Source organism: Hermetia illucens, chromosome 2 (assembly GCF_905115235.1).
Source record: "Hermetia illucens chromosome 2, iHerIll2.2.curated.20191125, whole genome shotgun sequence".
Classification (NCBI taxonomy): Eukaryota; Metazoa; Arthropoda; class Insecta; order Diptera; family Stratiomyidae; genus Hermetia; species Hermetia illucens.
In genome coordinates this window covers 83,074,512-83,102,097 of record NC_051850.1, presented here as the reverse complement: position 1 = coordinate 83,102,097, position 27,586 = coordinate 83,074,512, and the positions used below count along the sequence as shown (strand labels likewise).

Below are 27,586 nucleotides of genomic sequence, written 5' to 3'. Positions count from 1 at the left end.
CATATATACAAAATATTGTCCCCTACGCTGGTACATTCGGAAGTTCTAGGATGAATTTAAGGGGGGTTTTTCAGTAAATTTCTAAAAAGTAGTAATATACTATTAGTAAGTTTATTTGAGCAGATATCGGAATGGGACATATTTTGAGGCCTAGATTTCATCTAGGCGCACCACCCCGATTTTTTTCGGATTTTTAGGTTTGGTATTTTCCGAAAATGAGTCCCGTCTCACTTCAAATGCGTACATTTTGACTCCTTACTCACGCACTTTGCAATTTATGCCAAAACTAATGTCAGTTTCTGAAAATACAAATCGAGACCTTTCATTTGATACCCTACACAACTATATCCGGTGAAAAAATTTTTTGAACCCCCCTTTTGCATGTATGGGGACCCTCCTTTAAACTCCACCTAAATTTATGCCACTCGTTGTATGCGTGGGATTTCATAGTTCCCATCTGTCCACCAAATTTCGTTTGGATCGGTTTAGCCGTTTTGGAGGAAAATGCGTGTGACAGACAGACAGACAGACAGACATTTAATCGATTTTAATAAGGTTTTGTTTTACACAAAACCTTAAAAAATGAAAACACGGGTAAAAAGATAAGAAAAATAGGTTCAGTATACCCAAATTTTTAGTAACATACTAAAGAAACATAACTGAATACACGGGCACAGGAGAAAACAAGTCGGAATACCGGAAGCTTGCGCTTCGGGTAAAAAGGTTTTGTGTTCATCTTATGTAAGAAACTTCAACGCACATTTTTCTATCCGTATATAGCTACAAATCCAACATATTCCTTCATCCTTCTTCTTTTCCAAATTACAAAATGTACGCACATATTACAGCCATAAATATTATCCTCACCCTAAACAAACATTTCCCAATACTGTACATACATATGCACGTATATGAATTGATCGTACGTAATTTCCGATTTACTTCGTGCGCAAAAGCATACATATGTACACATATAGTACGCATATTAAAGACGGCTAGTTTTATATACAAATATATCTATCTGAATTAGACACTACCCGCAAAATTCATTAGCACGCAGATGCTATACACCTACATACACCCATGTTTGTTTGGGGTAATTGATATTCATATGCAAATAACTAAAAAACTAAAACAAAATATTTTTTTGCGACTCCATTCATATGAACTTACTTCGTTGTGGTATTAACGAATTGATATAGGATGATGACGTCATACACATTGTAGAATGCACGAAATTCACGAAAAAAGACAAAGTTTCACCCACTATAACTTTGCTAATAATAATTGGATTTTCTTCAAACTTGGCCAAATTGTGCATAATGTTATCCCTTACACCCGTGCCGTGTTCTTCTAGAATGGACATAAGGGGGGTTGTCAGCTAAATTTCTAAAATTTGGAAATATACTATTATTAACTCTCTCTCTGTGCAGATATCGGAACTGGATGTATTTTGAGGCCTAGACTTCGTAAAGATGCACCACTCTGATTCTTTTCAGATTTTTCGGTTGGTTAGGTTCTGAGAACGAGACCTGTTACACTTTTGATGGTCATATTTCGCGCCCTCACTCCTCTATGCTTCATCCGATATCAAATATAGAGTTTCGAAAGGTACTAATTGAGCCCTTTCATTTGATACCCCACATGGCCACATTTTATGAAAAAAAATGTTACACCCTCCATTGACATATTAACGTATGCAGCTGGGCAGTCTAGCGCATTTCGACGGCAGCTGGCACGGTGGGATTCTATTGAATGGTGGGAAAAGTAATGGGATGAGTCACAAACTGGTCGTTGGACATACTGCATCATTCTGGATATTCGGAGATGATTTGAACGAAGCCATGGGGAATTAAGCTACGAGTTAACACAATTCTTAAGTGGACATGGAGGCTATCGATTTGGTTACGACGGGTCACCATGCTGCCCAAGATGTGGTAACGTGGTTGAGAATGTGGAGCATGTTATATTTGATTGCCCCAGATTCACCGCGCACCGAACAAGAATGGAAGCGGTCGCAGACAGGCGTTTAATACCCGAAAACATTGTGGAGTTCATGCTGGAGTCAACGGATGCCTGGAACCAAGATGCAAAGGAACTGCAAGCAATTCACCAACAGACAGGAGGCTGGAACAACTACGACGAAAACAAGGAAGGGAAAGAACCACAATGAGCCGCAGTTAAAAGTGGGGGAGTGGAAGGAGTTCCGTGGGGAGAGTGGAATGAGAAGTAGGTGGTTTTAGTGAGTAGAAGTCTCATATAACTGCGTGGCAGGAGCCAGCAGTAAGTTTTGAACCTTTCCACCTTCCAACGCCGAAAAAAAAGAAAAAAAAAGGCAGATAGACGGACAGACAGACATCGGCTCGATTCTAATAAGGAGCTTAAGTACTGAGGAAGAGAGTAAGTAGCTTTCGAAATACGTATTTACTAACTATTAAAATATATTGTAGTAGGAGCAAGCTACCTAGTTTTATTTTTATTAAGTTACGGAGTCTCGAATGAAACAACTTGAATTTCCAAATTGAATTTTTTATTACAATTTTGCTTGTTAATTAACCTCGCAGCGTAGTATGCATTTAATTCGTACCTCAAATAAATGTTGCATTTGAGGTAAATTTGATGCCCTAGACGTTATTCGATCGCCGGAAAAGTTCTCCAGGCAAATTCGTTTAAATTTTATAGTCTTTGGAGTACGGATCGGGTGATTGTAACCCATGTGAGTGGAATTGGGAACTATTACTCTAGGAATTGAGGAATGCGCTTCTTGAGCTTGTGGTGAGAATTACAGGTAAGTGCTGAATTGAGGAGTGTATTTATTGGGGCAGAGATAGGAATGTGTTCACTCGTATATAACCCTAGCACGCCCAGACTTTAGTATATTTATTCAAAGAATAAATCCATTATTTTCCAAGACTTCTTTCTAATTTTTGAATGTCAAATAGCAGGAAACATAATATATTAGGCAAATTGGTTATTCTGACATTAATTTGAATGTGTTTTATTGTTGAAATGAATGTCCATGTTTTTCCTTATCCTGTAAATATTTTTATTTTTCTCCCGCATACAATTGTTTCGAAGACCACGTGCCTCCTTCCACAGTGCTAGTACCTAATTCGATTAGGGAGTTCCATACATGCAAAAGTGGGTTTAATAACGGAGTATGGTCATATCATGTATCAAATTAAAGAGCTCGATTAGTACTGTACGAAACTGATCTTACTTCTGATATTAGGTGAAACTTAAGGGAATGAGGGCCCAAAATGTGTGTCCAAAAAGTGAAACGGGTCTTCTTCTCGTCTCCAACCGACAAACCAGAAAAATATGACAATGGTGCATTTATATGAAATTTAGGTCTGTTCAAATAAAGTTAAAAATAGCATATCACCATATTTTAGAAATTTACACGAGTTAACTCATATGAAAGCGAGACGCATTTTAGTTTTCCTTTTTTGGCTTTCTAAATTTTTAGCTATGTAAGAAAAGGAAAAATGCATAGAAACCTTTTTACCTGAAGGGCCTAGCCTCCCGTATTGCGACTTGTTTGTATCTGTTTTGGACGAACTTTTTCACAAATGCTAATAATATTGAACTCCTAGTGTGAAGGGTATGTAATTAATTATAATCGATAGAGTACTTTGCAGAGCAAATTGTTTGTGTAAATAATAGACAATTAAATTTTGAATTATTATGCAAGCGCGACTACCTGGCATTAAAAGTTCCTTCCACAGGATACCACACTAAACCTTTCATACCTGAAAGGTCCAGTTTCCAGGCTTGTTTATTTTTCGGTGGAACAACTTTCGGAAGAATTATCCTAAATGTTGACTAAACAAGTCTAAATTTTCCATAGGTTCGACAAACCATTGAGAAAGTAGTTAAAAAAGTTCCTGCCATACTTTTTACCAATTATCAAATGAAAATGCGTGAAGTAGTGAACATTTCAGCATTTCAGATGCTGAGTTAGGACTGGGAACGCTGCCGCTTCAATGGACATGCGGATGTGCATCGTAGGCAACTAGTAAATACAACACTCAAGTTTGAAGCGACGATTGGGTGCGACCTCTTGCAGCGAAATCTGGATGTTACCGCTGATAAAACTAGCACCACTAAATACACGCTTCCAAGCGATAATCAAAGTAATGGATATTCTTAGTACCCCTTTTCAAAGAATCCGAAAACAACCTTATCGAAAGCGAGGAGAAGTAATCAAAGATTTCCAGAAACGCCATAACTTTGAAAAGAGTACAGATTAATGTGTATGAAAAATTCATAAAGTTCTTGCAAACCTTACACTAACAATGTCGATTAGCAATTGAAGCCTACTTCATACATTTTGTTCTAACCATCCCATAAGGGATGTTATATTCTCCTTTTCTGCTCAAGAGCGACACAGTCCCGCCTTTAGGAGAAAAGAACATACAAATGAAGCTTTGGTCAAACATCATAATGACAAACAATTAAAAATATTAGTTTGAACTGCGCCATTCATAGCCGATTTGTGTAACATTGAATTTTCCAGGGAACAAAGAACTTTCCTGAATTAGTGGCAAACTAAATGTTGTGGTGTAAAATAACATTAATTGAAGTGCTACAACGAATTACATCATGTAGGTATTTTGATAAAAACGTAGGCATGCAATTATCGGAAAAAAATACACCCAAGTACAAACAATTCTTGTTTGGTAGAGTCAATACAAAAACGAATTCCTCTCATTCTCACCCAAAGAAACAAAACATTTCAAGTCATTAACTAGAAAAACACCTCACTTTCTTCGACAGCTTCGACGTACAGAGCTAATTACCTATCACCTGTTAGATTATAGAGTGGGATACGAACGCATTTGTTGACCTCGCCACCGCATGTTGCCGTAACGGTGTTTCTTTTCGTCTTTGACCCTTTAGTCAATAAAGCACCTGCAAATATTTCCACCCTAAATTGATCGATCCATCACTCAACCGACAAAATCTAGGCGAAGCATCTACGTTTCTCTCATAATCAATATAATCAGATTAAATTGCTTGATTTTGCCCACAAAAAGGTCTGAAGCAGAGCCCACACAAACGACTGGATCTTCAGCTTTTTTTTAAGTGCTTGCCTTCTTCAACCTCGAAAATGTGTTCCCATTGAAGCAAGGAGTTCACATTTCAGGGCTTACTCATCTTCACTTACTGCCGCCGCTGCTTGCATGGGTATGGGAACCAAGCAAGGTATGTCTTGATGCGATAGACCGACAATACCTGGCTGGAATGTCTTTTAAATCTCAAAGACTCTGAAATGAAATGAGATTTCAGCGTTATCTGGAAGCATTCGGTATTAAGGTTACTAACAAAGACGATCGTTAGCAAAAATAATGTGCGATCTGGAAGAGCTTGAAAATCCAACTAACGATAATACACATCCATATATACAATTGGTGATGTAATCACTTTGAAATTTGGAATTCCTTCATACAACATATATTATATGTAAGTATGGACGCGACATACACAAACTATTAAGTTGTTAAAGAATTAAACGCAACATAATTCAAACGAGCCAAAAGTGATTGAACTGGAGCAGTTTGCAATGAATTCCAACTAACGAAACCAGTTGGTTGGTTCCAATGCTTTTCAAGTCACCGGAGTTCCTCTAATAGTTTCTGCTTCTTTCATGAATCGGCAAATTCCTGCTGAAATTGTCGAACACTAAAACATAAGCAATAGTGATACTTGTGACTCTATACGTATGCTTGCATTACTTGCAAATTGTAGTCGGGCTAGACCTCTACAAATAATAATGAACTTTATATAAACTTAGGCTGATAATTAAAGCGCCACAAAATTTAAGGGGCGACATCGCGAACATAACTAGGAGAGAGGTCATCCCGCAATATTTCCAAACTCCTCCTCAGAAATCGACAATGAGTTCCATCAGTGGCCAGTGGCATAACTGGAGGGCACAAGATAACACAAGTGAAGACTTCCAGTTGCTGGTGAACAGCGTTAGCAGTTGATTTTTTGCAAAAGCTCCATATACTCCTCATATCTAGCATAAGCGTCATCTTGTCATCGGACGTAGAGTCAAAGTTTGTTGAATGACGATCACTACGTTCTTTGCAAAGAGTGGAGAGTCGGAACAGGCCCAGGCATTAGTGTTAAAAAAGACAGCTATAATTGCTCTAAACAGGGATAAGAATGACTAACACAGTCAAAAGGACAATAGACGAAGGAGTTGCCGTGATGTCCTCGTATCACACATTGAATTGAATTCGAAGGGCATCTATCTCAAACGAACCGATAATATGAGACCAAGCACTTTTTAAGCTAAGTCATCTTGCGTTTGTGCTGGGTGATTTTCAAATGATATGAACCCATCCGTAAACGAGATTTGTCAACAGAACCACTTATGTATGTAGTTTACATATAAGTAATTCGATTAATGGCATTATTGCTAAAACGCTGTCTTTTTGTAATGGAAATTCTGTACATTCTTTCTGGCAAATATAAGATTCCTCTGAAATAATAAGAGGGCCATAGCGACAGTAACAATGGGATTAAAGAAAAGAAGAGAGGGAAGAATTGTACCTTTTAATAAGCATACTCAAATAATAGATATTTTATTATGACATTTTGCGCTCGATTCGAAGTCGTTCGGCTCTTTGCCGAGAATCTCGGTGCAGGAAATTTATCTCGCCTCGAACACGCAATGGCTTTGAATAATAATAACCTAGGAATTCTGCAAGCAACCCATGCTCGAGTTGGTGATTTGAAGAAACCTACCTCGTGACATCGGGGGTAGGGGGCGTGGTTGACGTGGCGGTACAACATCATCGCCAAGTCGACTCGCTGCGCATTTATTTTGGGATAGGTCCATTTGTGCATTCAGGACGGCGTCGTCGCCACCCGAGCATATAAAAAGCTCATCATGAAAGAGCGGGTGGAGAACGATGAGTACAGGATGTGTGGTTCGGCGTTAGAGACATTGGACCATCTCATTTCGGGCTGCACTGTTATGGCACCGATGCAATACATCTTCAGGCATAACGCTGTATGAAAGGTGATCCATCAAAATCTTGCATACAAGCATGGGCTGATCACGGGAACATATCCAGTTTACCGATATGAGCGGCAAGCAGTACTTGATAGTTCTGCTTACAGCCTGTATTGGGACCGGCAAGTTCTAATTCATGGCCATATTTCACATAACAAGCCTGACGTACTGTTAGTTGAGAAGTTGTTGCTGTCCACCATAACAGCAACATCGAACTGAAAAGCATGGAGAAGAAGGTGAAATATGAGCCACTGGCTCGGGAAATCAAAGAAATTTGGCATCTCGAGCGGGTGGTTGTTGATCCCATAATATTGTCAGCTACAGGTATTGTACCTAAATCCCTCATGGCTTCCCTTGATTGCAGGGAGTTCTCGACAGACTCTTCTACTAACCTATCACTGGCCACAACCATCTGCGCGCCTTTAGTTAAGTAGGTAGGATCATCGGAGCGTAAATGCTTGGCACTTCTTCGTAGTATTAGGTAAAATCCGACATCTGCAGAGATTGTGACAACTCGGATAATAATATTAATCGTTGGCGTAACAATTCATATTGGATCAGGGCCTTGAAGTGTGTTAAATCACTTCATTCAAGACAGGATTACAATACCTGTTAGGAGGCAATGTGGTCAGCATTGCGCTCGCCCGAAATTATTACCCTGATTTCACTCAGGTACTCATTCACAACTAAGTCGACTCGTATCCGACGTCAAATCACGATACAAATCCCACTGCCACCAGTGAGATTTGAACAGCGACCTTCCGTACGATAGCTTTGTGCTCTAACTACTCAACTATCCGGACTTTGAATACGAGGCCTAAGTGTAATTTTCAAATGCTTGATTGCCCCAATAATAAACCCGGAAAATTTTGAAACTCACTTGACCCATACGGGAGTAGTGAGGTCAATGGTTCGTGTAACACTAAATTCAATTGAAGTTGATGACACGTTCAATACCGTTCAGTACAAAGATACGCCAGTAAATGTTAGTTGCCGTAATTTCAACCCCACGGTCTTCTTAAGACACGGATTGATTTTGTGACCACAATCAGAGCTCCGCTGAGATAAAAACAACCGTACCAGTCTATACAAAGTGCATGGCTTAGTTTATTTACTACCTAAATCTCTACCAAATTAAAGAGTACGGCACCCGTGTTGAAACGCAGCACTACGTCGCTTGTCGCTTGAACGTAAGCACAAGCCCCTTGAAATTCCCACTAGGAAGCCAATTACTACAACTGAGCGGAACGCACATGAGACGGGAATTTTCCTGGGCCATGTGAATTCAGGGTCTATCCCGGTTCCCATGGTGCTAGTATACCCCTGGCAAGGCTTCGCGACCAATTATCACTTCAGATGAATCCCCATACAGACTCGGGTCTGATCACCCTAATAGGCATTTGGAGCATTCACCTAATACATCACGGCGAGCAAACCAAAGTGAATACAGCGTTTCCCGGTGCTACCACTATGAAGTTTCTCCTCGGCCCCTTGGTTTTGATTTGGCCGACAGGGTTGCTGCCCCGTAAATCCATGTGGTAATAAATGAACTGAAAAGTTACCGGAAGAACAGCAGCTTTTTCTATTTGAAATTCATTGAGAATTGGGTAATAGTGAATGGTGACAGGACAGGAAGCAGGAAGCCGGAAGAAGTTTTTCTTTGAGATTTCTACATTTATCGAAAAGTTCGCCACAGCACCATTATATTACTACGGTCATTAGACCTTTTGCACTTCTCTCTGAATATCGCAGCATTAGCCATCTGCTTCGAGATGGCCTATCTTGCCAGATTCATAATTGTATGTATGTGCTGTCACAGTATAACGTTGGGTGCCTTTTCCTAAAAATGACATGTTCACTTCGCGCAATATAAAGAGAAAAAGTGCGACGGTGGTTGCGCAATGAGATTTGCGATATTATTTTCCAATACCCCACACGGCAAGACAAGCCTCGGTTCTGTCGTGAAAATAAAGGGTTCTGGATATATGAAGTTTACTGATCCGGACCTCACAGATCCGTGCCTGAACACTAAATATTGACACCCCCACTTGCCCATTAGAAAAAGCATATTGATATCTGCGCTCCGCAAGAATTTAGCGATGTAAAGCCGGTGAAAATGGCTATAAGCTCCTTACTTCGTCAGCGCACACACACAATTTGGTGTCCCCATTTCCATCTCTCGGAGTTTTCATGAGGTCAATAAAGAAGGTCACTATTGTGTCAGGTGATTGTCTGACAGCCAGACTACAAATCGAGCATATTCTCATAAGACGTCGGGATAGTGGACACCACAATGCAGTAGCCCTTCACTCCAACAGTCGTTTTAGACAAAATGAAATGAAAAGTTCTCCAAAATTAATAAAAATTAAGTTGAATAACTTTAATAATTCAATAAAATAATGCTCTTGTGGCAATTATATACGAAGAATATTCGCAGATATCAATATACTGCTTTACAAACTTTCGACAAGTAAGTGACAACTCACCATTGGCACCAATATCATGATCTTTCGAACGATGCGCCACTATCAAGCAGCTATTATCAGTATCGGTTATCTACAACCTTGGCTAAATATATTAGGCCCCCTATAAAATGTTGATAAGCTGAAAAGTACACATTACAAATAATTTGAAGACAAACTAAGCCAGCGCTATCCGATGTAAAATAAGTTAACAAAAACCTTGTTAAGATGATTATTGCAAGATCTGGAACGCAAAGCGCAAAACATATGTTTTTCAATTTCTTCTTGAAAAAGTGTTATCAGTCTTTACTTGCTATCATTAGTCTAAAAGTAGAAATTAGAAGTTTCCATCTAGTCCAATCTGCAAGTAAAAGGTTTAATGAGAAAGGCTCCACTATATGCCAGGCGAGAAAACTAATGCCCGAATCTATTAAGGATCGTTAGAAAACATCATCTGAGCGTGCTGTGGATCTGTCGAATGAATATGAAAAGGAAGTTAGTGCTCGTATCACAAAAGAAAGCTTAACAAGGCGGGCCCCAATGGTTGCAAAGCCAGAAAGAGGCTGCAGCACAACAAAAACGAACAATTTAGAATAAGCTAGGTGATATCAACATTGCAGAGAAGAAACTTCCAGATAAGTTTGCAAACGAGCATTTTAATAATACTAGGGCTCTCGATTAAATGTTTTGTCTATAAATATGAAAATAATAACCAAATTTGGTTTCTTTGCATTTACATATTTGAGTGTAACTTTCGTAAGACACCGTTTCGATGAAGAATATCATTCGAATTCCGTGGTGCCTGCTGTCAAGCACAAAGAAAGCTGTATTATCCTTTGGAAACATATGGCTACCAGAAGCGTAGGTGAAATAGCCATTTGTCAAGGTCGGATGAACGGTAAGAAATCTTTGAATGTACTGGATGATTCCATCAATGCGCATTTTTGGGGACACTAACTTAAATTGGTTCAAACTCTAACAAGACGCCTAGCCTAGCCCCAAGCCCCCTACCACAGTTCAGCGAACGGGATGCGTTGATTAATGATGACCATCATTGTTTTATTAGACTGACGAACACATGTGGAATATTCTAAAGCAAAAAGAAAGGGAACATAATATTACTTCTAAAACAGTGGGGCGCTTCAGGTATGAAAGGTTTTGTTTGCTTCTTCTGTGAGTATATTTCAATGTAGAACTATCCCATTTGTACGTAGCCTGTTTTGTATGTATATGCATTTAGCATGTAAGACTACTCACTTTAGTGTGATATTCATATTTTTCGGTTGGGTAGTTTCTGACAATGGATCCGTTAAAGAAAACATCACTTTTCACCCCTCCCACTCTACGCCTTTCTAACAAATCTCAAAACTAGACTACCCGCTTCGAAAAGTACTAATCGAGACCTCTCATTTGATACCCAACATGACTATATTCAGTGCATCCTTTTGCATGTATGGGGACCCCCCACTTAAATCTCAACGTAGAAGGATATCACTCATTGCATGTCTGGACGTTCACAGTTCCAACCTTCTCAGCAAATTTCGCCGTATAGCCGTTTCTGATAAAAGTTCGTGTGACAGATAGACAGACAGACGGACAGATGGACAGACGGACAGACAGACAGACATTCATCCGTTTTTAATAAGATTTTGTTTTGCGAGCAAAACTTTTAAAACGGTTTAATCGAAGAATGCAATGTCACACGCGTGGAGCAATGCGCTAAGCTGATACAGAGTATAATGCAAATATTAGTTGCCGTAAGAAGGGTCAGGGGTGGACCAACAAAATATTATTCGAATTACAAATACCTTATGTTGGCACCCCAACTGGAAAGACCAAGGAACTCAAAAGAGCCCTTGAAAAAAGGCGCATTGATATCTGCGCTCTGCAGAAAAACCCGATGGTCTGGTGCCAAAAGCTGCGACATTGCACGTGAACACCGTAAAAATGGCTATAAACTTCTCTATTTTGGTAGCCCACACACTCAATACAGTGCTGGCATTGTCATCTCAGAGAGTTTCCATGATGCCAAAGACATCGAAAGATTTGATGAGCAGCTGATAAAGCTCACCATTATATCAGTTGATCACACTATTCACTTCTTCACCGCATACGCACCACAGACAGCTCGACCTGATAACGAGGAAGATGCCTTCTAGCAACTTCTCGATGAAAAGACCTCTAACGTGCCGGCCGATGATGTGGATGAAAAAGCAGACGATAGCAGATGCCATGAGACAAAGGGACATGGAACACGCAATGAGGGTTGCGAGCGTATAATCGATTTTGCGGACACCCATGACCTTGCACTTATGAATACATGGGAGACCCATAGATTTCGGGAATTACGCTGTGGTGGGGAGGGAGAGTGAGGGAACTTATCGTTTGAGGACATGTTCGTTAGTGTTACGCCAGCTGTGTCAGTGTGCGAAGTGGTGACGCTGGAGTGCATCGGTTCGCCTGTGAGATTCTTTTTATGATAGTAAAGCAACTTTTTACATTTCGGCGAAAACGCAGATTGTCGAGAACAACGTGCGGCTGTGAAATGTTGTTTCCTGTTGGGGAAATCGGCCGCGGAAACTATTGTAATGCTTAAGACAGCTTATGGGGATGCTGCCTGAGGTAAAACCAGAGTTTACGATTGGTTTTCACGTTTTAAAAATGGAGAAATGTCTATTGAAGACTGACTTCGTTCAGGACGCCCCTCAACGTTAAAAACTGATGAAAATGTCGACAATATCAATGCCCTCGTTCGTGAAGACCGTCGCCGAATCATTGATCAATTCTGTGAGATGTCGGGATGTCATGGAATTCAATTCAGGGAATTTTATCCGAAGATTTGCACATGAGAAGGATTTGCAGGCAGATTCGTCCCGCGCCTTCTCGCAGATGAGTAAAGGAAGCGTCGACTTCAGGCATGTTTTGAGCTTCAAAATCAGCTTGAAGAGGACTCTGAATCGTGGTGCTATGGATACGACTCACAAGGAATATGAAAGGAAAGCGTTCTGCCACTGTGGAGGAGGTGAAACAAAAATCGCTGGAAGGTTTAAAGGACATCCCGATAAGTGAATTTAAAAAATGTTTTGAACAATGGAGGAATCGTTTGGAGAAGTGCGTTGTAGTCAAAGGCGAATATTTTGAAGGTGATCAAAATTTAGTGCAAAAATATAGAGAAATAAAGAAGTTATGACGTATTTGGTATAACGAATATTTCCTAATCCCATTCAGCTTTGTTGTATGGAAGTTGCGATGCAAATTCTAAGTATATCGGTACGCCAACCCAAGTTAATATCAGTAGCAAAAAATCACCAATATTAAAAGTAATATAACTAATAAATTCAATTTTATGAAAATATAGAGCCAAAAGTGTAACACAAGTTACATATGAATAGGAAAATCCTTGTTCAGGCTATGAAAAGTCATAATGAAAATTCTACCTCTAGCCGTCAGTTAAAATGGGCTTAACACATGCATTCTCCTTATCTCACGTCAATGTATCTTCATTTTCCTCCTCCGCTGGCAATATAAATTTGAAACTATTGGAGAGCAGGGTTGGAAGCTTCTTGTATGTTGTTATTCTTTCTGGTAGAAGTTTGGATGTACAATTTTAGATAATGCACATGCAATTGGACACTATTTTATTCATTAACATACTAATTATTAATTTGTATTCAAAAATCACTCAGAGAAATCTAATATAGGAATTGCTATGATTTGTTGGAAAAGTCTTTATGGCTTAAAAGACTTAAGTATACATTTCTGCGACACTAAAACCGCGAAGATTTTGCCTGCGAATCAGTCTTTATTAATCAAATCAAGAATGCGACACGATATGGCGGCGGTGATGACCTCTTCAAGGTGAAAGAAAAAATGGCCACTTCGCCTTCAGTCTCAGAAATTTAATACCCTCAGCGGCACACCAAAAAGAACCCGAGCCCGATCGACAATTTGAATATACAACAGATCTTTTATATGCATATGTAGACATATACACAGCTTTTACATATGCATGAGGTGGCGGATTGGAATACTTTCGCAGGTTGAACACATTGCCGCCAAGGAGCAAAAAATAGGGCCCAGAAAAATTGACTGCACTGATCAATTCGAAACCGAGGTTGATGCATTATCATTTTTAGTTATTATTAATTATGCAGCAGTATGACACCATCAGCGAATAGTGGAATTAATTAATTCAATTGTATTTTATATATAGAGCGCGTGGCGTCCCAGCAGGATCCGTTTCGAGTGTTTTGAGACTTTGCTACCTTCTGTGCTAATGTTGGGCTTGAAAACGCACTCAATTTTTGGGAAAAAAACTCGTGCTAACAAGCGATCTTAAGTGTATATGCATACACCTATGTGCGCACGTTCTTATCCGTCAAAGGCTATCGGCAATGATCTCTCGCCGGAGGGTTCAATGTAATAAATGGAAATTCCGATGAATGAAATCATCCCGAGCTGCGGTTTGCTTGCCATCAATTCAATCTCCGAACACGAAAATAACTTGAAGACGAAACTCATGTATTTCGATGCACAACCAGATTCGAAAGCCTCAGAGGCTACAGAAGGTACGCCAGCCAGATAGAACGTACCCGGTTGCGAGCGTGGTTCTGGATTCCTTTGCCTCCGTTTGACCAGTTCATTATTTCCAAACCCCCTGGCTCCAAGGAATTCCAATTGAGCAAAAGAACCTTTCGTGGCCCCTTCCGACCACGACGACACCCTACAATCTTCGTTATATAAATACATTCATACATAATGTGCCAAAGCTTTGGTGGAAACGTCTCCGTTGCCTCCTTCACTTATGCAGGTAGCCAGCAGAGCTGCATCACCTCAGTTTCTTTCCGGAATGGTCAAGATATTACACAACAGTGCTGGCTAAATCAATGGAATGTTGTTCTGTAAGTGGCTTAGGATCAAGTTCGAGGCAGGGAAGTCTGGTCGTCGGGAAGCACGAATGTATGTACGTGCAAAAAGGGAAATTATACAAGTTAAAACGTGGAACTTCGGTTTTACATATTTTTTGCAAAAATCACTTCAGTTACCATTTCTGGGATGATGCTGGTGGTGAATTGTTAAATAGTTTTAAAATTAATGAGCAAAATTGAGAGATTGACATAATTCTGAAAAATGCTGCTATTCAATAAAGTCTAGGCTTCTTGCAGTGAAGAAATTTAAAGCAAGGGTCCAAGTTTGCTGCTGGTAGGGCAATTGGCCGAGTTAGAAGCGGAAACACTTTTCTACGAGACTTAATAGAATCGGACCCGTTTCCATCAGTAATGTTCCTTATTTAATCCATAGCGCCAAGCCCCGAAGATAATCTCGGGAAAGGAGATTTTTGTAAATCAAACTCCTTACCAAAGGCAATCCGATGTTTGCCAATATTCATTAAAATATAAATTAAACCTATAAGGCGCAGTGTGGTCTTGGATCAATAAAGAAAACCCCTTACCGGTGAAGACTTCAAGGAACTAGTGGGCATCTTGCGTCCAACCGCTTACCTAGTCGTGCATTTATTTCGAAATAATATCTATTGAATTTTGGATGACAACCTTATGAACTTCTCCTTTTATTCTTGCTTCTAAGGAAGTTTTGCGATTTGCGAACGGCTTGTCGTTTTTGGGCCTATATATGTTAATGCCGGCCAATCGCTGAGTTAAGGACATTTTTTGTCCCAACCGCATTAGCTCCAAAATAGGTTCTCTGAATGTCAACGTTATCTTGAAGAAGTTCAATTGGTTAAGACGCCCGTGATCTAAAACCAGATGCAGTTGAATTCCTACATGAGCTTGTGAAATTAAGGGGGTCATCCCGTGTGTCGGATCCGCGGAATCGAAGTTTTTCTGGCATCAATTGTATCTAGATATAGTGTAGAATGTTTTGCGCAAAGTGATTTTTTGATATTCGGAGCCATTCGGAAATTATAGTGTTAAACACATGCCAGATTTATGTCGGTCGCCGTAATAAAGCTCGTACTTATCGATTCGAATGACGTTCGAATGACTTCGCTAAAAGGACAAGAATTGAAGCCAAGGCTGTACATGTGTTTCTTGAGGAAACTTGAGGTTCATGGACTGGGTATAGCAGATTAATCGCCAGTTAAGGTTTCATGACTAAAAATCCCATTCTACTTTTAAAATGGATTTTTTTCAAAACTGCATGTTGCAAATCGGCTGCCACCATAGCCCAAAATCTATCCAACGAAATTCTTTGAAATTTTCAGGACTTATTCAGAACATATTTCTACGGTCCGCAAACTCGGATAATTGCGATTCATTCAGTAGCTTTTTTTTTATTCATTGAAGAAGTCGTGAAAAAACACCAAAATTCACAAAAAAAAGTTCAGCAAGCCACCAAAAATTTAGCTTCCAATATTTTTTAATAATCCTAGTTTGCGGACTGTAGTTAAGTCTGTTCGTTAAAATACCGTTTACATTTTTTCTTTGAGATGATCACAACCCTCTCTAGCGTGGCAGCAGAAAAACACCTTTTTGGAGATGGGTGCATAAATTGCTCTGTATTTCAATAACGAACTACGCGATCGAGCTGGAAAACTTACGATGCACGATCAAGATATTAATAAATCTATGGTGAAAAATTCGTATTTGTATCTTTATCCAGTTCTTCACAAAAAATTTCTAAACAAAGCCAAAAAAAAAACAACCTTAACACGGGGTGACCCCCTTAACTTTTCTTTTGAAGTACGAACTTCCACCATCAGCAGAAGCATTGCTCTGTAGAAGGCAGTGATGATTCAAGTTTTGGATGGACATCCATAGCCCACAAACTCCAAATAAAATCAGTGTTTCGATAATTTTCCCTCCTTTCTTTCATACAGCTGTTACCATCTGCTTCATTTAATACGTTTATCTGCACATCATCCAGGCAACATAACATACAGCGTTAAAAAAATATGAGAACCAAGTGAGTGTATGGCATTTCTTACTTCTTTGCAAGAATAATGCAAGTAATAGTTTGCGGTCAGTTTTAATTGAGTTCTTGACTCAGTATAAGCTTCAAGATTGAATGCGGTAGGGGAGCTGTGAAGCAGTCATTCCTGATGGCACAATCGATAACATAAGCCTGGAATTTTCAATTTCTTGGGTCATTAAGATACATGCATATAAGTTATATACACATCTAAGTTGAGTAGCTGCTGAACTTTTTCTTGGTCATTGTAGACTCGTACAAAGTTTAATGCAAGTAGAGAAGTTATATGAAACTAATTTCTCGACACAACTGCTATCTCAGATATGTGATTTTTTACCGAGCAGATTTGTGAAGTACATCAAACCCCATATGGAGCTTATGTCAGGCGTGAGTTATAAGATATCCTTCGAAAAACTAGAAAATATTTCCCGATTATTAGAAGAAGAAGACTTAAATAGTTGGCAGGTATATGTACAATTCGAATCACTCAACCATGAATAGATGATGAAAGAGAAAATTAGGTTTATACTGAGGAATCCCCATAAGATGAACTGAGATGAAATAAGCTATGGAAATTTGTTGTTGATTCCTCCAATTCTCAATCTCTAATTGCGGTTTTGCATTTCTGGTACAATCAAGTCTGCAATTAATTTGTTAAAATTCAAATTTGCCTACCTTTTTCTCTAAATCGGGTCCATTCTGCATAGCACGCATGATCGCCTCGGACAATTTCGTATCTAATCCTTTTATTACACTTATAACTCCATTTTCCGAAAAGATTGACGACGAAACGAAAGCTTCAATTGCTTCCGCCACGTTCGACCAAGGGCCATCCAGTACTCCAAGGAATTGTGCTAAACACCCACTGGAATGAAATTGCAGTACATTGAATGGTTGTTTTTTTCTACAAGACTAAATGAAGACTTACCGTATCACATTTTTACAGTATCCATGGCATGCTTTGACTGAGGAGGGAGCGTGTCCATGACACTGTTTACAATATGTCATCTTGAGTAAATGAGTTCGGCAAGCTGGTATCAATGTTAAAGAGTCGAGTTTATCAGCCTCATCCAAAACTTCACCGGCTTTCTGCAATACATCGATGAAAAGGCGACCAGCGTCCAAACTTTGTGTCAGGCTTTTGCTAAGTTCTTTGGGAATGTCACCGAAAGGTTTCAGATCGTCAAATGACTTTTTTAAACATTCTATATAGAATTCTGGCAAATCTCCATTGTTCAGGTGGACCGCTCGGTGGTAAGCAATCGGAAACAAGTTATAGAAAAAAACCTGAAGATGTTGATCTGGTTCCGAATCGCTCGCTGCTGTAAAATAGCTAAAAAAATAAATAAAACGTTAACGTCGTTTTCTATCAAAGAGACATATATTAATGTGACATACTTGCTGCAACGCAAGCCCGACCATTCTTCCCATTCAAACTTCAATTAAAATAAGATACAGAGCAGAAGTTTTTTTTCACTTTATTGATATTTTTCTTTTGGATGTAATCATAGCGTGTTAAGCCGCTGATTCAACACAGCACCTGCATTTCGATTCCCGCGAGGCATCGTTCATTGTCTTTTACAGTCGGCCAGCACTCAGAACCCCAGAGGTTGACATGGCAGACGACACTGCGTTAATTTTGAAACGTTACTTCATCCAAGTTGCGCTGATGCGTGAAGCAATTTTATAACGCAGTTCACCATTCACTGAGAACATTGCATCGAGATATTCATACCATTTTATTCAAATTCAGTTTTAGACCGTATTGCATGAGCTGATCACTCTACTTTTGCACAAGGTGTACGAGATGAGATTTGCCAGAATGCAAATGCATAGAGCAGAGGATCATGGTAGAGGAATTTAACCCAGCGCATCAGCCCCGCTGGCACTAGCTGTTGTCACAGAGCATACCAAGTGAGTTTGTATGGGACACGATCAAACGCTTTGTTTAGATCGAGAAAAGCAATGTAGAGAGGACGATGCTTGTCATCGTTTTTCTCTTTGAATGTCCCCGCAACGTGTATTGCTTTAGTCAGTCTGAAGTTCTTGAAAAAATCGGCTTGTTTCACTGTTACTTGAACATATCGCGAATATGGTCATAACGAATGCGTTCTTCATAGTGTGGGACAGCAACATACATTCTGCTGGATTACTTCTTTTGCCATGGTGGAAAAGTGGTGTTTTCTTGCAAGACGGATGGTATTCTACCCTTATAAGTAACTTGATTGAACGGAGCTACAGTGTTCGGTTCCAGTTTTTCGCTTTCCAGAGCTTAACTACGATGTGGTCAGGTCATGCTGCTTTTCATTCGTTTGATTTCTTCCTTGACTTCTGACGCGCTGACAGGTGAAATTGCTCCAAATGTTAGCAGTGCTTGTAGAAGTGGAAGATGAACAAATTCTTCCATTGCTCGAAATATTCTCGCCATCTGTTCACCGCGATTCGTCGATCAGTAGGCAAAGTACCGTTCTTGTCATTAACGCAATAGAAGAGTTCAATGTCCTATGCGCGTTGTGACAAATTCGATACAGATCTATCTCGCCATCCAGGGTCTCCACCGCTCGGGTGATAGTAATCGCTTTCTTTGTTTCCCGGTTGGCATTCTTGTAAATGTGCCAATTGGTCAATGGTTTATTGAGGAGAAACTTATGCGTTGCTCTCACGGACCTTAATTTGAACATCGTCATTCTCGGTCATCTCGGTTGATGAACCGCTTACCAGGTTTGATGATTTCGAGTGTTGCATAAGTCGCTTTGTGAATCGTGATTTTACCTTATTCGACGATACTCCGGCGTTCGTAATTGCACAAGTGAAATCATTTATTACGAAATCGCTACCATTTATTCCGTGGTGGCCAGTACGTTTCTCAGGTTGTTTTGTTAGTAGTTTGGTTCGCAAGATAGCAATCAAAGGCCGATGTTGAAGCACGATGGCCTCATGGAGAACAACTTTGCAACCAATGATAGTGACAAAATGCATGGGTCGCATGGACTATATTCTTGTCACCCTCATCTCTACATGGCACCTGTTTCCGTCGGCCTTTTCATATACAGGACCATTAAGATCGCCCACAATGCCGATATAGTCGTCCGCAGTCATGTTGCACTTCGATCGGCCTGTTTGACTGCGTGGGCTGCAAAATTCTTGTAGAGCGCAAATGTTAGTGCGCCTCTCTCGAAGGGCACTTGTGAGTTCCTCCCTTTCTCCATTGAGAAATCCAATATTTAGCGTTCAGGCACGTATTTGTTTGGTTCGGACGTGCATGTGCCAAGCATTCTTGCTCATTTCTCGACAAGGCCGGAATCGCGTTCGCGTCAACTGAATGTCTTAACTGTACTCGTGAAGAAGAGTAAAGTTTCAAAATTTCGCGTATATGTATATTCATATATATCAGCCAAATAGAACTTCATTTAAAAACCAATCACTGTTCCAATTAAATAAATTATATATAGAAATAAATCTAGCAGATCAGATTTCTAGGTGGAAGTGAAGAAGAAGAAGAAAAGTAAATAACCTACTCAGTGCGAATAAGGAAAAGAAGGAAATAAGAACAAGCGAACCAAAGTCGTTGATGGCATACTATGAAAGATGACTTGCGATTTCGTCCATTATGATAATAATCGTTGGCGCAACAATCCAAATGGATCAGGGCCTTGAAGTATGTTAGAGCACTTCATTCAAGACCGTAACGGTACACTACGGGATTACTGTATTCTGTAGGAGGCAATGTGGTCAGCATTGCGCTCGCCCGAGATTATTACCCTGATTTCACTCGGGTACTCATTCACAGCTGAGTTGATTGGTATCCGAAGTCAAATCACGATACAAATCCCACTGCCACAAGTGAGATTTGAACTGTGACCTTCCGTACATGAGCCTTGTGCTCTAATCATTCAGCTATCCGGACACTGAGAGAGTCATAAGTCCGCCGCACACGTGACGGGGGACTGAACTCATCACGGGCATGCGTCTGCTCTGGACAAATCTGCAAGTCGTCTCTTTTGAAAGATTGGATACTATCAGAGGAGTTCGCGGACCATACACTGCGAGAGTAAGCTGCTCCCCAATTGGTCCAGTCTACCATCAAGTGGATGGCAGACTTGAGACCCCCTCAATTTTCAAACAGAAAATTGAACATACTTAAGGTAAAAAAAACTCCTGTCAGCTAAATTCGCAAGCACATTCCAGGTAGCAACACACGTGAAAGACCCCATCCATGGAGTAAATATGCATGGAGTCGAAAGTGCTAGTTCGATTGAATATGGACTAAGACATTTAAACAATCGGATCTGATTTACTCGGCCAGGATTTGTGGCGGGGTCCGGGATGATCCTAGATACCTATGGTAGAGAAAGAAGTCGAGGCAGAGCCTGTCTGAGATGGATTGGTGTTACAAATGGCCGTCAAAAAAATGTATTTTTATTATTATGCTTTGCGATGATCAAAACCGTGGTGAACTTGATCATCTGAATCAGAAAATGTACCTGGATTTAATTAAATAACAGTAAAATCTAGGGTTTGCTTGAAGGATTTAAAAAGATATGCATTTTTCACAAAAAGGAGGACACTTAAAGTTAATGGTTCCATTTTTCACGAAAACAAGTCAGAATACCGGAAGCCAAGCGCTTCGGGTGTAAAGGTTTTGGGTGCATGCGTGTCAAGGCGTACTACATCCTTTATATATGATAGTATGGATCAACTTTTAAAAACAAATTTCAAAAGATTTTTTGCGGTTTCTTCTTTCAGTTTTTCAAAACCATCACATTTTTGCAAAAATGGATTTTAAAAAAATTCCATGTTGCCTCGAAGCTGTTATGATATCCACTCGAACTCGGTTAGCTTCATTACTCAACACTACTTCTATAATCAACACCTTTGTAACGAATATCGATATGTCCTTTAATTAAAAAGTAGATCCAAAGGGGATACACCCTCAAAACTTCAAGTCGAAGTAGTTTTTAAGGTTTTGTGTAAACACAAAACCTTATTAAAATCGGTTTACTGTCTATCTGTCTGTCCGTCACACACATTTTCCTCGGAGACAGTTAGAGCGATTGGCACCTAAGGTAGAAAGCTGAGAACTGTGAACGCTCACGCATACAGTGAGTTACATCCTTTTACGTCGAATTTAAGCGGAGGTCCATACATGCAAAAGGGGGTGTACATTTTTTTCATCAAATATAGTCATGTTAGGTATCAATTTAAGGTCTCGGTTAGTACTTTTCGAAGTTTTGACATTTGTTGGAAAGATGGGGAGCGCGGGAGGTTGAAAGTGATCATTCTTTTAAGGGGGCCATTCTCAGAAACTACCCAACCCAAAAATCTGAAATCAGCAGGTTGCGATATATGGTGCCTGGGCTCCGAAATATCTTCCATACTGATATCTGTACAGATAAAGTTAATAATAGTATATTACTATAATTTTTAGTAATTGGCTGCAAAACCCCCCTAAAGTTCATGTTAGCACCACTAAATAGGATATAACATAGAGGATGATTTCATCAAGTTTAGTGGAAATCGCACTAATACTAACAAAGTTATAATACCTCCAATTTGTTGCTTCTTTGAAAATTGAAGACTATGAATGTCAATATTACCCGAAAGTGGATACGCTCACATAATATATGGATATATTATGTGCTACGTACTAAGAAATACACAAAACCTTTCGTACCTGAAGCGTCCAGCTTCCGGTTTCCCGACTTGTTTAAGCTTTTGTTTGCAAAATCGGTTCAATGTCTGTCTGTCTGTTACAGGCACTTTTCTCAGAAACGGCCATACCAATTAACACGAAATTTGGTGAAAAGGTGGGAACTGTGGACCCCCAGACATGCAGTGAGTGATATCCTTCTACGTTGAGATTTAGGGGGGGGGGGGCGGGTGTACAAATTGTTTTCACTGAATATAGTCATGTGGGGTATCAAATGAAAGGTCAATTAGTACTTTTCGAAGCCAGTCTTAGTTTTGAGATTTATTAGAAAAGCGGGGAATGCGAGGGGTCGAAAATGGTGATTTCTTTAACGAACCCATTCTCAGAAACTACCCAACTGAAAATCTGAAAAAAATCGTGAAGCTGCCTCTATATGGTGCCCAGGCCTCAAAATACTCTCCATATCGATATCTGTTCAAATTAAGTTAATAATAGTATATTACCATATTTTTGTGGAAATTGACTAAAACCCCCCTTAAGTATTATATATCTCAGAGTTATGGTAGTAGTATAAAATATAATATGGAGCATATTATCCCCAAGTTTGATCATAATCCCACTATTAGTAACAAAGTTACAGTAGCTCAAAGTTTACTTTGCCGTGTAAATTTACTGCAACTGAATATCAGTATCACGCTCAGACATGCTAAATGCATACACATAACGGGCTACGTACAAATGGGATAGTCTACACTTAAATATACTCACAGAACAAGCAAACAAAACCTTTCATACCTGAAGCGATCAGCTTCCGGTTTCCCGACTTGTTTTAATACAATTTCGAGCCATAATTTCGGATTCTTTCATTTCATATCCTGTTTCCCTGGTAAAATCTCCCTCGATAGAAACAAAAATGGTTCTTCGTTTGCCACCGTTAAGTAATTTCCTTCAGGGTTATCCAAAATTGGAGTTTCTCCAAAACATATCCAAAGATTACCATCTTAACGAAATGTCAATTTTATAGATAGCATTGCTTAAAAACTCCCCATTAGTCATATACGGATGAAAAAGAATAAACTCTGGTATCAAAGATTCGCTAACAGTGCACTTTTAAATGCTATAACGACAATTCTCGCATATTACCATGTCACTGTTGTAAAACAAAAGAAAGTTGTTATTAGCATAAAAATATTTTTCGTCAATTAAACGAACATTTCCAGCCATAATGTGTTGCTTTTCAAAATTATTTTCGAAGTAATAGGAAAAATAAGAAGAAGAAAAGATTTGATACACAAAATTCAATTCAGGGTGATGACAAAGAACGGCTTTCAGAAGATGACAATGATTGGCAAGCTTCATAAATTGATGCGATCCTCAAGTCTTGATCTCGGGTATTTATATAACAGTGATTGGAATTATAGCTATTCCGTTAGAGGCAACAAGAACTCTCTAGTGTCGCGGCCATCAATCATTCAGCGCTGTTAAGAATGGTATTTAAAATGTTATTAAGGAACATGAACATACATTCTTATACTTTAAAACGCCTCTTTATGCATTGCAATGAGAAATTTGAAATAGTGATTAAAGCCATGACTACATAGTTCGCTAATGGCTATTTAAATGCACTGTGCAAATGACTAGGAGTCTATCTCCTTTTTATTCGGAAGACCAGTTGAAAAAGTTAAAGTGAAAGAGTAACCGATGTTTACAGGACTACAGGGGTGTAATGGATGAAGTCGAAAAAGTCCTCGATTCTGGTGTGGCCCTGTTCTTAAGTCCACATGTCATTCAAGCATAAATAACACGTCCTCCATTCATCGAGCAGTTCAGATGTACATTTCGCTTAAAATTCTCATACATTCATCAAATGATTCATGCGCATCGCATTAACATAATGACCAACTTACCTTCTTATATGTGTGTACAGATTGCCAATTAATTCCTTGGATAGTGGCAGCATCCTCCGGTAGACCTGCGAGAAAACATTCAGCGTTTTCTCCTCTGACTGATCTAGCAAGTTGATTATATGTTCTGCAATTAAACAAGTACGGGAAAAACGTAAGTCAGCCATTGTTCGAATTATTCACCTGTCGAAGAATAATCAAGAATTTTCTAGGTTTATTGATGGATGAAGAAGGGATAGAAGAAATGTATCAATTGAGCAAGAGCAGACTACTTAAGCTATAAATACAGGTACGTGGGGCAGCAAGCTTCTACTGCTTGTCACACCACTGTTGCTAGCAAGCATGAAACGATTTGTTGCTTCGTTTCTTGAATGAACCCAAGTGACTATGGCGCAATTCATTGAGCCAAACACGGCAAAGACGGTGTCAAGTGCCGGAAGGACAGTAGAGCTCCCGAACTCCAACTTCAAATTATCAAACATTGTTTTTCTAGGTGAAACTTGAATCTAGTTTCTGGATACTGCAACACAAATCATATTGCAATCGAGGAATTATGATACCACGCCTACTCCATTTCCAGTGATTTGTGTGATTTGCAAAGGACTGCGTTGTGTGATAAATTGGGGGAAGAAATAGAAACTTCCGATTTCATATCCATGCTGCAAAGGAAACCGAATTAACGTAAATTAATGGTCAGAGAAGAAAGTTGCCTGAAGCAAAAACAAAAAGCGTATTAAATGCACATTTGCTAACAATGCGAATATGCGAACCACTGGGATAGTGCCACAATAGCCCCCACCTGCTGCGAACTGTTACTAAAATAACTCAGTCTTGAAAAAGCCAATTTAGCTTAGTAAAAACACACTGGGTGTTCCATTCAGTTGTGAAATGTTATTACGAAAAAAAAGGAACGAAAAACAGTTGGAAAGCTCCCTCCAATTTATAAATTATATGGAATAAATACGACGAAATTATACCCAATCATACCGAACTGTTTCTATATATTCTAGGTACATAATCGATCGCGAAGGTAAATGGAATTAATTTTGCAGCACGCAATATAATCATTCATGTTGGGAAATCATATATGACAAAATCCTTGAGATGATGGTATGCCATATCACTATATGCATTTGAAATGAGAGTCAACCAACGGACATTCAGAGAACCATTGATGGATGTGGCTGCGTACTATCAGTGTCTTCTTTTCAAAACTTTCTCATGGCAGATTTCACTCAACATTCTCTTCCCTTTGTCCCATTTGGTAGAAACCAAGTTGGGAAACAGGAAGTTATACGCTCCAGGTATTCATACATATTGAAGCTACAATTAATATGTTCATCCCAAGCAAACAAACATTGGACATTGCCGCTAACTACGTTCATCACAATTTCCTATGCATAAACATACCGTTAGTATCACAAGAGCGGGTGTGACGTTAACTAAAATCTGTTTTTGGTTCATGTAAAATTATGAAATCATTTAATTATCAATAATAATAATAAATCGTTGGCAACATTCCAATTGGATCTGACTTTGAAGCGCCTTACAGCACTTCATTCAAGGCTGAAACGGTAGTGTGTGATTATCATCTTGATTTTACCCAGATTCTTAGTGACAGCTAAACCGACTGTTAGCCCATATCTAATCCTGGTCTACGACGGATCGCATACTTAGTCAATGCTTCTCCTGCTTTGTCATCATCAGAATGAAAGCCTCTACTCTTAGTCTTGCGAGTCAGAGGGAGGAGCGGAGCGGAGTCCTCGAATCAAAAAGAATTATGTCGACTTCATGTTGATATAATTGTTCAATTCAATAAAAGAGGAGAAAAAATATAAGAATCAGAAAAGCAACAAAAAAATAAATTGTATGCACAAATAAAAATAAATGAATAGAAGGAAATTTGAAAAAAAAATAAGAAAATGCGGCTGTCAAATTGCACGGTAAGAAGATTCGCTTTCGCATTATTGGTTTGAGTGATCGAAGAGATCAACCCTGGAGAATTCGTCTGGAACACTGGCGTGACCCATTAACGCAGGACATTTCTAGGCTGACTCAAAGCAGCTCTGACAATGCCAGCAGACGGATAAAGAATAAAGTGCAGAGGATTTACCGGAACTATGCCATCCCCAGTGAGACACTCGTAGTTGCATTCTGGGCACACTACAGCAGAAATTGTCTGCCGTATGTAGTCGGTTACGACGGTATGGCAAAGTCACTTCAGACACACACTTCCAGAATGCAACATACCCGAGGAATCAGCGGAGTTTTTTCAGATCACTCAATGTAACCCAACAGAGGCTTCAGACAGTACAGTCTTTGGTGGCGAAAGCGAAAGAATATTGTGCTGGACTTTGGAGTTTACCCGCCCAGCCTGTTGAATACCCTGAGTGGATTACCACGAAAGTACCCGCCGTGCCACTTTGCCGGACATAAATTTTTTGGATGTTACGGATGAGGAGGTTCGACGAGCCATAAACAACTCGAAGAACTGGAGGGACCCAGCTCTGGATCAGCTGCAGAATTTCTGGAACAAAGAAATCATCAGTATACATGATCGATTGGCGCACAGCATAAATCAGCTCATGAGTCGGTCGGTGGAATTTCCACCATTTCTCACTGCAGCGATTACCTACCTAAAAAGGACATAGTACAGGATACCTAAAAAGGACATAGTACAGGACCCGAGACCGATTACTTACAAATTCATAACATCCTTTATTAGCGGAAGGGTCAATGCGCGCAATTCGAGACCATCAATATTCTGCTCGAGGAGCAAAAAGGCTATCGAGTCGGTAGCAAAGAGCAACTCATTATTGACTTGGTAGTTGTACGACAAGCAACTACTAGAGGCAAAAAAAACTTTTTAGTTGCTATATCGATTATGATGATTTCGACAGCGTACCACATACCTAGCTAATTGACGTGCTACGTCTATATCGTATTGATCCGAAACTAATAAAGTTCTTGGCGACATTCATGGAGCGCTGGCATACCACCTTATCAGTGTGCTCATCTGAGGGTATCAATACTTCAGAGTCTATCCGTATACGGAGAGGCATCTTCTAGGAGGATTCTTTGGATCCCCTTTATTTCTGGATGGCACTGAACCGCCTTTCATGGCTACTGAATGATATTGGAGGGCAAAACCATGCAATTAAATATGGCCCATGTATTAAGTGCAAGTTGACACACTTGATGACCAGCTTAGACGTCTGTTGCGAATAGTAGACATGTTCAGCCGTGATATTCAGATGGAGTTTGAATTAGACAAGTGTGGAATCCATGCATCGAAGCCATCCGCAAAGGTCATCACGAGCTGCATGCCGAACATAGCATTGGTGGCCCCCGCATCCAAACTATGGCCGAGATAGACTTCTGCAAGTACCTAGGAATTCTGCAAGCAACCCATGCTCGAGTTGGTGATCTGAAGGATGCTCTGCTGTCCGAATTCCTGCGATGTATAATATAAAGCTGGTGCTAAACTCGCATCCCTCGGGGAAGAATAGTATTCGCGTGGTTGACGTGGCGGCACAGCGCCAAGTCGACTCGCTATGCACTTATTTTTACAGTAAAGAGCAGGCGAGTCCCTTACATGTGGCTGTTTATA

The 27,586-nt window shown here is 39.7% G+C and overlaps 1 protein-coding gene across 1 annotated transcript in view; it reads right to left on the bottom strand.

Annotated features, from left to right (window-relative positions):
* LOC119647444 (division abnormally delayed protein) overlaps nucleotides 1–27,586 on the bottom strand; it is a 276,981-nt gene that overhangs the window by 28,941 nt on the left and 220,454 nt on the right. Inside the window, exons 3-5 of the mRNA XM_038048367.1 lie at nucleotides 23,980–24,103; nucleotides 17,351–17,755; nucleotides 17,098–17,287 (exon numbers count right to left, since the gene is read on the bottom strand). Of these exons, the coding sequence (XP_037904295.1) occupies nucleotides 17,098–17,287; nucleotides 17,351–17,755; nucleotides 23,980–24,103 (719 nt within the window). The remainder of the gene's footprint in view (nucleotides 1–17,097; nucleotides 17,288–17,350; nucleotides 17,756–23,979; nucleotides 24,104–27,586) is intronic.